Source organism: Phocoena sinus, chromosome 1 (assembly GCF_008692025.1).
Source record: "Phocoena sinus isolate mPhoSin1 chromosome 1, mPhoSin1.pri, whole genome shotgun sequence".
Lineage (NCBI taxonomy): Eukaryota > Metazoa > Chordata > Mammalia > Artiodactyla > Phocoenidae > Phocoena > Phocoena sinus.
In genome coordinates, this window is record NC_045763.1 from 138,512,531 (window position 1) to 138,526,248 (window position 13,718).

The 13,718-nt window shown below is 47.3% G+C and overlaps 1 protein-coding gene across 1 annotated transcript in view; it reads right to left on the reverse strand.

The window, feature by feature from the left end:
- LOC116761298 (regulator of G-protein signaling 8) overlaps positions 1–13,718 on the reverse strand; it is a 58,112-nt gene that overhangs the window by 14,708 nt on the left and 29,686 nt on the right. Inside the window, exons 2-5 of the mRNA XM_032647104.1 lie at positions 9,326–9,398; positions 7,283–7,411; positions 4,748–4,849; positions 3,666–3,730 (exon numbers count right to left, since the gene is read on the reverse strand). Of these exons, the coding sequence (XP_032502995.1) occupies positions 3,666–3,730; positions 4,748–4,849; positions 7,283–7,308 (193 nt within the window). The 5' untranslated portion in view covers positions 7,309–7,411; positions 9,326–9,398. The remainder of the gene's footprint in view (positions 1–3,665; positions 3,731–4,747; positions 4,850–7,282; positions 7,412–9,325; positions 9,399–13,718) is intronic.

Genomic DNA, 13,718 nt, shown 5'->3' on the forward strand with positions numbered 1-13,718 from the left:
ACTGCAGAGGTGGGCGCACGCACACATGCCCTTGGGGACAGACTAGGTGCACACACACAGACAGCAAGTCTATAACTGTCACTGGATGAACAGGAGAAAGATGCCAAATTAACACATTAGAAATCCCTCCCTGTCTAATGAAGCCATCAGCACTTTCAATTTCATTTTTCATTTGTTAGTTAAAAAAAAAAAGGAAAAAAAAAGAGCACTTAGCAAGTGGTTATCTCCCAGACCTCCACGGGTGCGTCTTTAGCTCTGCACTGCACTTGTAAGCAAGTGTAATTGGAAATAAAATTCCTCCCCAAATATTTACGTTCCAGATTTTTTTATTCTAAAAAATAGTAAAAGTTGTTTTCTTTTTTTCCTGAGATTTGAACCCGCGAGGTGCATCCCTGCCCAGTGGGATCCTGCCAAGGAGAAGAGAAAGCTTCATGACACAGGTACCTTCGCCTCTCATCTGGTTGCTCAAGCCATTTCAGCTCTCAAGCAGTTTTACATAACCCTGCAGGCAGCATGGACTCAAACCACCTGCCGTAGGTGACTAGTGACTGCCAATCCTGGTGGTTGCTACAGATAGCATCCTAGAACAATAGGGCAGAACTCAATCCAGCCCCCTTGGATCCAGATCCTTCACTGTAGAGATGAGGAAACAGATTTTCCAAGACACTGAAGGATTCCATCAGGGCTGCCCAGCTATTTAGCAGCAGAGCTGGGTCAAAATCAAGAGGTCTGACTACCAGTCAGCATTCTTAATTCTGCAGAAGTACACTCCCTGATTAAATGGAACAATGCTCTAAACCAAAAGCAGCCCTTCTGCTCAGGATCGGTGAGGACTTCTAACGTCGACAAGGTGGCATTTAAGAGGAACACTGAATGTCAGGATTCTATTTGAAATCTTGAGGCCCCCTAGTCTTAGCACGTGGCCTTATTTCTTGTGTTATCTGTGTCTATGTCTGTTTTCTCAGAAACCTGCATTCTCCACCAGGGAAGGACTGTCTGGTTCATCTTGGGGCCCCTCTCCCATCAGCTGCTTAGCATAGATTTTGTCCGTAATGAAGACTCAGGACACCTTTTTTAGAGTAAATAAGTGCCCTAAACATCCAAGCAGAGCAGGATGGCAGAGATGCTCTGTAAACTGAGAATGGGAACAAGAACAATTATCTGAATTTTCCAAAATAGAAAACTCAGGGAGGACAGCTGCCTGGAGAATTACCAGCGAGTGGGCTCTAGACTAACACGTTTTTCCATAGCCCAGTCGTTCGGTCATTCTCCTTTCTTTTAGGACACTTTGTTGTTTTCATTGAAAGCCCTGCACATCTCTGATACTGCTGTCCCTCGTAAGAGACCAGCACACATGTAATCCCTTTGGAAAAGCTTAATCAGCCCCAACTGAGTCACAGTACTAACCCAAATTAATTAGACTTGCAGAAAGTTGTCAACACCCTTGGAGGTAGGCTGGGCTCTGGCCCTCCACAGCTTCACGGGAACCTTGCAATTCTGCCAGAGGCCCCTGAATAAAAGCCCCTTGCTTCTCAAAGACATTCACTCTGTTGGCTTTTTATTTCCGTACTAAACAGAAATAAAAACGAGCATCAGACTCCAAGAAGGAGCACAGAACTTCAAAGTTCAAAAAGCTTATTTCTGTACTGTTTTTTTTTTTTTTTTTTACAAAGAAGCAAAGCAATCTGGTGTTGGCTTGTAACACCCCTTAGTGGAATCCCCAACTCAGAAAATTGTGATTGCATTCCTGGAAACCCAAAGCACCCCTGATAGAAGCAGAACCAAGTGTCTTTAGCTCTAAAAGTCATTGAGTCAAACAAATACAGTTAAACCTCTAAATCACCGGGTCTTGCCACTGCGGCAATCCAAACATACCGTAGGCTTCCATCCGCTAATTTTACCATCATAAACTCTGTCTATAGAGGCTTCACGTTAATCGTTGGCAGCAAAACTTGCAATTTTATTCTCAAGCCACAGTTATTTTTCATTTGAGAAATACAAGCATCATTTTTGAAAAATTCCACCATATTCTTACAAAACACCTTTGCATAGAGAACCCAGAATCATCTAAAGTTGTCCTCTCATGAAGATTCTCACACCCAGGTGACAGGTAGCACACAGGTATTTCCATCCCCATTTAAGAATGAGGAAACGGCCTCAGTGACTTAAACTGAGTCAATCATGAGGCTGAAATAGAAATCAAACCTCAAGATGACCTTGAATCAAATCCAGCCAGAAAAGAAGGTGTAACTTGATAGTGACGCTTATTTAGCCTAATGTGATTCCAGAAAATAAGTCAGAATCGCTGCATAAAAAACAACTATCAAATCCTAAGTACTATCGTACATATTCCATTACCTCGGCAGATTCACCTCAGAAGTTTGCTGTTTGGGGGTATAGCCATATGTTATATGTGCTGTATCTCTTCTGCTTTATTTTCTTTCCTAAGTGTAATCCATAGAACACGAAAATGACTATTTGTCTCACAAAATCACTTGCTACAATACGTGTTTATTCTTAAATTTTGCATTTCGTTTTAAAATCTAGTCAAAAGCATTCGTTAATTAGTACTAGGATGAGGGGCATAGTAAGAGGGAACTGCTCATCCAGATGAAAGCAAAATCACTTCTGAAGACATTTTCTGAAGACTGAGGGACTCCATCAAGGTCATCAACTATCTGGTAGCCGAGCTGGGTCAAAATCGAGAACACAAGCGTGAGTACCAGCCAATGCCCTTCACTTTGTTGTATCAAAATGATGTCCCCCAAGTAAGTGGAAACAATGCTCTAAACTAAAAGAAGCCCTTCTGCTCCCAGATCAATCAGGACTTCTAATATTAGCAAGATGAATTTATGGGGAACACTGAATGTCTGTGTAAAACCTTCTTTTCTCTTCAAAAGGCACTTCCTCACTCCTATTCTCCCACTCCCATGTGTTTCATGCCGCTAGGATGTAAAGCCCAATGAACTCGGACTTGCTTATGATAAGAAAACAGCAAGAGCTGAAAAGTCTGGCCGCCATCAAAATGCCCTTCCCGCGCTGCAAAATGCACAACTCTTTTTGCCTTTGTGGGAAACAGAAGGCATACATGGTGAGGAAAGGGGAAAATGGAAGAGGAGGGATAGCAGAAGTGTGTACAATAAAACTCGTACCCGGTCGGAAGTTGAGGGGTATAGTACAGCTGAGGTAGTAAATCCCCCCAAATAAGGAGGGACAAGAAAACTCAAAACTCTGCCAACTCAAGTCAATAACAAAATGCACAGAATATTCATTTGACTGATGAGTAACCTGAGGCTCTCCAGTGACTTGAGGGGAGGTCATCTCAGTTTATAAAACAAGCTTTGGATGGAATCTAGACTGTCATTCCCATTGAGCACATCACTGCAACCCCCTAAGCCAAATTCTTTCTTGTTAAAGTTGCTGAGAATATAAAGGCTCCTTGGGACCATCCTTTCAGCTCAGAAAACAAAATAAGGGCCCTCTTCCCACTGCATTTAAATTATGTTTTCTTGTCTATGGGCCCTCTAGCCAGGAGGCTCTGTGAGGTCAGAGACTGGAGCTGTCTTGGACACCAGGCACAGTACCTGGATCATGGCAGGTATTTGGTGCATCTTTTACAAAATGAATGATTTGCCGAGACATGATGAAACCTGAATTCTACTTACACTTATGGGAGAGAAGCACATCAAAGGAATCTGCCCACCTCGTAGCTTCTTCCGTGGATAGTCTCCTAGGAAAGAAGAAACGTCTGCCTTGAATATTTCTGGAACGACCTCCTCTCCTTCAGCCACCACTGAGATTTGCTCAGGAGAATAAATCAAAACAATGGAGGGCAAATGAAGATCATACCTGGATTCCTACAATTCTGTCGCTATAAATGTATATGTTCTTAAGCAGCTGATGGAAAAATCTCAGGATTGGAATTCTGTAAGTTTAATATGTTGGCTTTCAGTCTAAAAAGCAAAACTAAGAAAGTGCATCATTTAAAGATGTCACTGTATGGGGAATTCCCTGGCAGTCCGGTGGCTGAGACTCTGCACTTTCACTGCTGGGGGCCCAGGTTCAATTCCTGGTCGGGGATCTAAGATCCCACAAGCCAAAAAAAAAAAATCTAAAAAAATAAAAATAAAGATGTCACTGTAAACCAACTATACTTCTAGTTAATTAATGAATTAATTAACATGTCACAGTAACAATGGAAAGAAACTGGACTTAGAAAAAGTTAGGCTGAGCTCCTGACTCCGTCTCTTACTGTCACCTTAGTTTCCTCACATCTGTAATGGGAATAACGGCACCCATCACAGAGCCCCGGGAGGGTTAAATGAGGTACCATCTGTGACATCATTTAACACAGTATAGGCACTGAATCCAGATTCTCTGAACCTAAGCAGAATTTTAGAGTAGATTTGAGTAATTTGTTTCCAAGCTGAGAAACTCAGATTGACAACTAAATAGAACCAAGAAGTATCCTACACTGCATCTTTATAAGGGAGGTGCATGGTATGGTTTTCTTAGGAGAAAAAGGAGGGTCCCTATTCTGAGATCGTTAAGTCATACACTTCGAAAAGGAATATAACATTTTTTCATTCATGTTCAGAGATATAAAAGGAGCTGCCAAGAGGCAGGAAATTCTTGTCACTGGGACTCATCGGTTCAGCCATCTACCAGAGAAGACGAGGCTGTATAGTCCCCCAGTGGGCATCCCATGGTCGGCACCCCGGGAATGCTGTGTGGCCATATTACTCACTTTAGAGCACGGTTGGGTTTGTCGGGAAGAATAGCTGTGAAATCACTACATGAGTCGGACTTGTGAGACAGGCATCCCAGTCGAGTCCTCATCCCTTTGTTCCTGCAACAAGCACAGGGGCAGAAGGATGGGGAACTGTCATAATAATAACTGTCAGCCCCATAAAGCGCCCCTGGAGTTGCCGTGGCAGGAGCCAGCACCGCCCCCTCCCCTCCTTCCCCAGGTGGCCCCTGAAGATCTCATAAACAAGAGGAGAAACACCTAGAGGATCAAGGGCAATACTCACTCCCCATCTTGACTACCGGAATAGTAATAGGTCCCCTACCCCTGGAGGCTTAATGCTTTTTAAAGCTGACATGCAAGTTGATGGTAAGTCAATGAAGGTCGTTAGCTTGGAAGAATTTCTAAATTAGGATTCTCTGTGGGGAAAGGAAATACAGTGATGACATAATAACAATCCACATTTTGCTCTCCCACTAGGAGGGCAAAGTAGCAGTAGCAGCAGCAGTAAATCCTGATTACAGAGCCCCAGTGGTACCCATATGGAGAGCAGAGGGATGATTGCATGATACAGGGATGCATGTCATAGAATCTCAGAGCACAGACAAAGTATGGGGCTTCAGGGCAGGTCAGTTCTACCTCAGGTCCTTCCCACGGATCCCACAAACCTGAGGATATACAGGAATGGCTACAGACCAGTGAGGACTGATGCCTATAGGTGGGGAGAAGCTGTGGGTACAATCAGCAAGTAAGAACCAGGGTGCCCTTTGTCAGCACTTTCACTTAACTGAGCTCTCATACACCTACTTATATTTTGGTTTATCTCAATCAACATATTTAAAATTGTAACATGCGTGCTTAAATTTCTCATATTTTTTATTTTCCTAAGGACCAGACACTTAGTAGTTATTTGTTGTGGCAGAGCCAATGAGAAATTATGCTAATGTCTCTTTCTGACTCTCAATATTAGGCCACTTTTACCTTTCACCGAGATTGGCAAACTACAGCCCTGCAAGATACATGTTTGTGTAAATAAAGTTTTATTGGAATGCAACACCCCATTTGTTTATATATTGTCTAAAGCTGTTTTTGAACACAAGGGCAGAGTTGGGTGGTTGCAACACAACTGTACGGCCCATGAAGTCAAAAATATTTACTCCCTGGCTCTTGACAGAATAAGTTTACTGACCCCTGGCCTTTAACCACGGCAACTCCTCGGATGGAGGGTAAAGCTAAGAGGGAGGGGTCTGGGATGATCAGGACTTAAGAGTGACTGATAACAGGGGACTGCCACATGCACGCTGGTAACAGTTTGCCATGGAAATTGTCCTAGAAGATGTCATTCTCTTTGTTGAAAGGAAGTTCTTCCAGCCTGGCTTTCCCTTCCTCATTTTCTCAAATCCTGGACCTGAGCAGAGATGTTAGATCCAAGTCAAGCTCTTTCTTTTACTTCAAATGGGTTTTCATCCCTGACCCTGGTAATTGTTCACAGAAATCTTATCCAACAAATGTCTACGGGGATGGTATTACATTTGGCGGGGATGGACGACACTTGGACTCCACAGTCCATCTCTGAGGAGTCTTTTAAGGCCAGAACATTCAAGTGTTCAGAAATATCTCCTCTTCTGCACAGTCTGTGCCCCTACCGCTCATCTCAGCCAGGTGCTTTGTGAAGCCATCGACTTCCTGGCATTTCAAAATATTGGCTACAGCCATTCTCCCTTCCTTGACAGTGAGCATCTCACGTCCACTCACTGTTACAAATCACGGGGGGCCCCAGTACTAGGCTATTGCAGCAACTGATTAAGGGCCCTTGAGTCATCACATTCCACGAATTCAAGTGCAGGTCCTGCCCAGGCTGCACCACAGGCCAGAACCGACTTAGAGTGAGTCAGTTCATCCCTTGGTGCCTCAGAAACATCAATCATTGAAGAGTCAGGTCGATGCCCCTAAAGGTCAATTAAGAGGATTTCAAAAAACAGCACATCCATGCAAGCCCATTTAACAAGGTTTAGCAGGCATCAGGGTAAAGTGTGCTACTTGTTACCAAGACAGCAGTAAGTCTCCCAAATAGTTTGCAAAATTCTTCCACAAAATATTCTTTGGGGCAAAATAGTTCTATTTTCCATCTTGTCTGAGACTTAACCTTTTAGATAGGACTGAAATAATAGGAGCAGAAGCAAGAGTCAAAGGTTAAGGTCACTTAAGAAAAAGACTAGACTTGCCCTCATCTTTCTTCTCTACCCCGGAAACTCAGAGACCCCTAAATGGCTCAATGCACACTCAATGCACAGCCCCACCCCATACGTCCCGGCAGAGTACGGAGGGCCTTGCAGATGCTGCTTGCAAGGCCCCAACTTTGCAAGGAGCACCCGAGGAAGGACAGCGCCGTCCACACAGGAGGCCTGGGGGACGGACGCCAGTGGCCCACCCACGGCATTAGGAGGCTTGGAGCAGGCTCAGACAGCAGGGGAGGTGGGAAGGCGGAGGAAGAGGAAAGTGGCAGAGACGAGAAGAGAGGTTAGCATCAGTTACCTGCGTGGCATCAGTAAAGCGGCCATACAGGCACCCGCTTACGGTTAACCCTCTGGCTGGTGTGCAGGGACGTCAGGGCGGGAGATGAGACTGCGGGACACAGGGATTCACCCTTTCACGTCCTCTCACCTAAAATCAAAGAATCTGCTGTAAGAGCGGGCCCCCTCTCTTATCTGACTGCACTACAAGTCCTCGCAGGTGACTTTCTGCCAACGGAATACCTCCCCCGCCCACACACACACACCCCCGTTCCCCACGAATGTCTGCTGGTCCTGAGCAAGGGTGACCAACCGGGGGTGAACGAGGACCAGTTGTTGGGTGGCTTCACATTGCTGCCTGTTGGTCAGGAGGTCCTGCTTCCCCAGCCACTGGCCATCAGCGTAAAGTGGGACACGAGCCCCCGGGGAGGAAAGCACAGGCGTGGCAAGCCAAAAATTACAGTTCTCTGTGTCTTACTCGAGTGGGACCCAAGTGACCAGCCAGCCCTGGGTGGGGGAGGAGTGGTCAGCACTTGCTCCAGAATCCTTTGATTGGCTGCTTCTCACCTCCCTCCAAGGGAACGTGTCCCAGAGGTGGGAGTGCCGGTGCCTGGGGAGGGCGTGAGCGGGAGGAAGGTTGGAAGAACTCCAAGGGTGGCTTGTCACGCACTGTCACCACTCAGGTTTGCTCCTTTGCGGGGATCACAGGCACAGGCTGAAGAAATGAATATGCAAGTCACTCTTTCCTGCCCATATGGAGGCTGCCTGACCTTCCACATTCTGCAGACTGGCCTGCTCCCGACCCGAAGCAGGAAGGGCATCAGGGAAAGGGGGTCTTGAGGTGGAGGCCTGATAGACCAATAATCTGTCTCTCCTGAGGGTCCCATTCTCAGAGCATCAAACCCTTTGTTCCCACAGAAGAAACTGATAGGAAGAAACACATGAGGAGAGCAGCCCATCAATAAAGGGTTCCCCTGGGGAATCGTGGCACCAAACATAGAATCTATTTTAAAAGAAACTTAATTTAGATAGATAAGGTTCCCACATGATCTATGCAGGTGACATTATTTTGATATTACCTAGAACATTTCACAAATACTTTTGAAAAAAACCTCCTCTAATAATACTATAATCAATCAAAAGATTGCTTTGTTAAAACTGGGAAAAAGATTGAGTTAGACTTCATGTAAAGGCTCATCTCTGGGAGACCGAGCAAGGGCTGTGTTACCTGACAGCAAGGACATTTCCTCAATCTTCGTCCTAACCGTGCATACACCTGCTTGCCCAGAAGTCGGGAAATCAAAGCCCTTTACAGCTGTAAGGGTCTCTAGAAATCATTGTTTGGGGTACCTTAGCCTCGTTTTCTCTGACCTGTGGGATATAGCCCCAGAGGAGGGGGAAGCCTCCTCTATTACCTTGGGGCTCAGCAGAACCAGGGGCTACCACCCACATTCACAGCAGGCAAGGTCACCTGGGGCAGTTATCACCTGGTCTCCTGTCACTGCCTTGTTGCTTTTCCCATTCCACTGCTAGTCCACGCTGGCTTCCCAGAGCTGCTGAGATGTCTGCCTCTCCCTCTTCCAAACCCAGCACTGGCCATCAATGCCCCTCAGCCCTTCCACCACCCCTTATATTAACTTAGAGTCGATTAAGTAAGAATTTGCAGGATACTCTGACCCCACCTTTCTCATTCATCCCAGCACCTGGGGGCTCTTATCCCATTTGGCCCTCGACTTCTAGGGGACAGAGTTTGGGGTTACTCAGAACCCAGGAAGGCAGAGGGTATGCTGGCACCATGCTACATGTGCCCTAATAAGTGGGCATCAAGTTACAGGTGACTCTGGGGCAGACAGGATGGGACATATTGGAAAGCGAGGATACTCAAGGGAAAAAAATGGTTAAAAGCAAAGAGCAAAGATTTATAAAGAGGGGAAGAGAAACTAAGAGCCTCAGCGGGAAGAAAGCAATCAATATGCATGGAGAGACAGGTTAATTAAATATGGATAATGCAATCAGCCCACACGGGCACCCGGAGAGGAAAGAGAGAAGCCAAAGCAATACTCACCGTCTTTGACCAGTCCTCGTGGCCTGCGGGTCTTTGCCAGCGGGATAGTCAGAAAGGTTGCGGGTAAGGCGCTCTGGGGAAAGAGTAGATCTTTCTCTTAGCAATCAAATCCTTGGCGGGTGAAGGGCATGTGTGCATGAACACAGAGGCACATTTGCACACGCACACGCACACGCACACAAACACACATATTCACATTGCATACGTGCATAACACACCTCCCACCACTTGAGCCGGGCAGCAAGCGGCCCCACCGAAAGCTCTTCTCTCTGCTTGTCACATTCGGTAAATACTGAAGCAGCCTACACCCAGCGGGCGGCGGCTCAGCTCCCAGGCACAGTCTGCACGCCCATCCTCATTGGCAGGATACAGGAGGTGCCCCTGAGCAGAGCTCGCCTGGCACTCCTCCCGCACTTTCGTCTTCAGCCTCACTAAGTGCTTCTCTGCTCCTCTGGCTGTAGCTCAGCAGCTCAGGGGGAAGTCCCCACAGCCCAGAGCTGCCCTCCTCTGCACCCAGAGGCTGCCCAGGGGGCAAAGAAGCCAGAGGTGTTAACTCTTTCCCGCCACCAGTGCGCTGAAAATCAAGGGTCCAGGGGGCCTCTTCTAATAAGCTCTGCTGCTGGTTGAAGGCTGGTTGCTGCTTAGGGAGCAGGGAGGATAAAGATCTTGCCTCAGACAGCTGCTGACAGCAGAAGCCAAGCCGAATCAAATCTCCTAATGAACCAGGAGGAGGGGGCTGTCTTGTTGGGTGTGACGTGATGTGATAAATGCAGACAGCAAGAAAGCCACGGGGCAGGTCACACAATACAAATTCCACCCCCTTTCTCCCAATGTCCATTGTGCTGCGCTACCGAGCCAGACCACACAGCCCTGAAATTACCCCGCTCTGCCACACCTCAGCTGTCCCTCTTACTCTGCAGTGGCACTCCTCTCCCAGCCCGGCCCGCTCCCTAGCACCCACCACACCACTCCTCACTTCTTAATGAGAAATCTCCACCTCCCCAGACACATGTATTTCCACATCGATGCTCCTGCCTCTCACCTGGGTTTCCCTACATTGGAAATTCACCTCTCTCCCTCATCCATCACCTAGCAACTTCCCCCTACCTGCATTTGTTACGGAATGAGACTTTTCCCTTTGTTCTGCCCAATCTGCGTGTTATCTCTATTTTTCTGTCTTCTGCATTTTTTTCTTCCAAATCACCTTACCCACATGGATCTTCACACTGCCCAGTTCAGTTCCAGAAGGAGGACTCTCTCTTCCTGCTTGCCCTAGTACAGTGGTTCTCCAAGTGTGGTCCCTGGACCGGCAGCGTCAGCATCACCCGGGAATGTGTTAGAAATGTAAAGTCTCAGGCCCCACCCCCAGACCTACAGAATTGGAAACTCTGGGGATGGGTCCAGCCTTCCGGGTGATCCCAATGCATGCTAAAGTTTACAAACCACTGCCCTGCGATAAAGCTTACCTACCTTCTCCCCATTCCGCTGTAGGTCTCTAAGACACAGCTTCTTGCTCCCGCCCAGGACCTAGCTCCAAATGTACCTAGACTTTGCGGCAAATCATTTCTGAAACCCAGAAGGCAGCATTTGCTAGAGGCAGCAGACATCTCTATGGAAAGTGATGCTTTTCTAATAAAGATACTAGATTCCATTTGTTGAACCTTTTACAATGTAGAAAGCATTGTCATGTATTGTCACTGGACAGCCCCATGCCATAGTCAGAGAGAGTATTATTATCCCTGTGTCACAGATCAGAGAACTGAGGGTAGAAAAGGTGACCTGCCTTTTTCAAAGTGACACAACACGTCAGAGGCAGCTCAAGGACCAGAATTTGTTTTCTTGTGACTCTTAGAGCAGAGCTTTTTCTACTATGTCACACCTGGACCCAGTCTTTCCTGGCAGATCTATTGGTGCCTAACCTGTACTCTCACAGTGCACTGATTCTGCAGCAACCACACATTGCCTGAAGACAGGATGAAATAAAAATTCTGATGCTGCCTCTACAGTCACTCATTGTCTCTCTCTGAAAATGTCCACAGTGCCCCTCTGTTAGGCAAAAGGAGCTTAGCGTTATAAAAGGAGATGCGAAAGAAATGTTTTCCATTCCTCAGAATTCCTGTCTTGAACGCTGAGGTTAGCTGGGGTTTAGAATTAAAGCATAAAGAGAATCCTTCACTTCTGGGCATTTTCCTGGTGTACTGCACCATAAGTAAGAGGTACACAGATAAACTGGAGAATAAAAGCCCACTGGTAACCGCTTCGCTAATCCAAGATAAGCTTATATTATAAGGTGGGTCCCCCCTGGATTCCCTGCCCAGGGCCAATGTTTAATGAGCACTTAGTATGTGCCAGACACTGTGCTAAACATCGCACTTCATTATCTTATTTAACTCGCACAACAAACCTACGAGGCCAGCATCTTTATCATCCCTACCTTACAGATGGGAAAACAGAGACAAGTCGTTTATAAGTGGCAGAGCTGGTGTCCGATACCAAACTCCATACCTCCAGCCTCTGTTCTGCCTCTCACCTTAACACAAAGGCAGCGTCATCGTGGGACCTGTACCAGCACTAAAACGGTAAGATGAGGGACTCCTGCAGGTCTTAAGCTGCCCAGTCCTGTATCCAGGATTTTAAAGGCACCAAGGAGACAGGGCAGGGCTGCAGATGGGCCCAAGTCTCAAGTGGAAGCTGCTCAATATTAACCAGGAAGTCGATAAGCCAACCCAGATGTTTAAGGAAAGATATCATCATGAATAAAGCTTTAAAAGAAAGAACAGGTCTTCCCTGGTGGCGCAGTGGTTGAGAGTCCGCCTGCCAATGCAGGGGACCTGGATTCGTGCCCCGATCCGGGAAGATCCCACATGCCGCGGAGCCGCTGGGCCCGTGAGCCATGGCCGCTGAGCCTGCGTGTCCGGAGCCTGTGCTCCGCAACGGGAGAGGCCACAACAGTGAGAGGCCCGCGTACCGCAAAAAAAAAAAAAAAAAAAAAAAAAAGAAAGAAAGAACAGGAATATAAAGAGCAGAGGGTTGAGAGTGTGTGGACATGCCTCTAGCATGAGTAAAAAGAAAATTAAAAGCATTCCAAACTTTTTTTCTTTTTTTTACCTAAACTCCCCTAAACACCAAGGTGTAAGCACACAGCACCCAGTTTGAGCAGCACAGACCTAGTACAGGCCCCTCTCAAGGGAGGACTCTAACTTAATCTTCCTTCCTATAGAGGCAGGTACATAAAGAACACCTGGGGTTGGGGAGGGGCGTGGTATTAAGCGGAACCAAAAAGGGGTAAGCATCCTGGCATGGTCTTCTTTCCTGAAGGAGAGAGACAGGAAAAGGCAAGCAGGTTGGAGGGCTAATGAGAAAGGCACTCGCTATTTGGACTCTGGTCCAGGGATGCAGAGCTCTGGATCCTTCTCTGGTTACTGCTCCTGAGTTGCTGGCTGAAGACTGGGCACAGAACACTGCTGCTGTTCGAGACACATGGTTTTCCCCAGGAAAACAGTCATGATAAGCCCTGCTCTGGCAACACGGGCTGCCCTGTACCTTGTTGCTTATCCCCCTCTGCTTTTGCTCTGGGACACCCAGTCCTCTCTGGCACTCTCCAGAATCAGTGCTATGGTCCTGCCTCTCTTGAGCTGCACGCTGCTTTTCCGGAGGTCTTCTAGACAGCCCCAGCCCTCTCAGACCCCACAGACTCGACTGCCCCCAAGACAACCACCTTCCCCTCCAAGTGTTCATGATGTCACTCTGTTCTAGCCCCTCAAGGTAACAAGTGCAGGTATTTTGGGGTTTTTTCCTCCATTCCCCTTGCTTAATTTTTTTTTTTTTTTGCGGTACAACGGGCCTCTCACTGTTGTGGCCTCTCCCGCTGCAGAGCACAGGCTCTGATCGCGCAGGCTCAGCGGCCATGGCTCACGGGCCCAGCCGCTCCGCGACAGGTGGGATCTTCCCAGACTGGGGCACGAACCCGCGTCCCCTGCATCGGCAGGCGGACTCTCAACCACTGCGCCACCAGGGAAGACCTGAATCGGTTTTTAAACCTTGTCATTGTATTTCTGATATATTTCTCAGTTTCATCCTCTCGCATCCGTTGACACTGCCATGTCAGAGGTTATCAGCACCCAGTACAATGCATGCCCTTCCACCCACTCCTCACTAACTGATCTTCCTGCCCCCGTTTCATCACCCCCATTCCCCACAAACGTCCTGGTACACTCCACTTCCACGAGAGTTACCCACTGAGTAGATACCATAAAGCAGATCATCAGTATAACAGTCTTTGATGGGCTCCGTTGTAGCTCTCTGTCCTGCCTGATAGTCCAATAATTTGGTCCCATTTACCTATCCAGTCTCATATTCCATTGTACACACACACGTGTGCATGCACCCACAC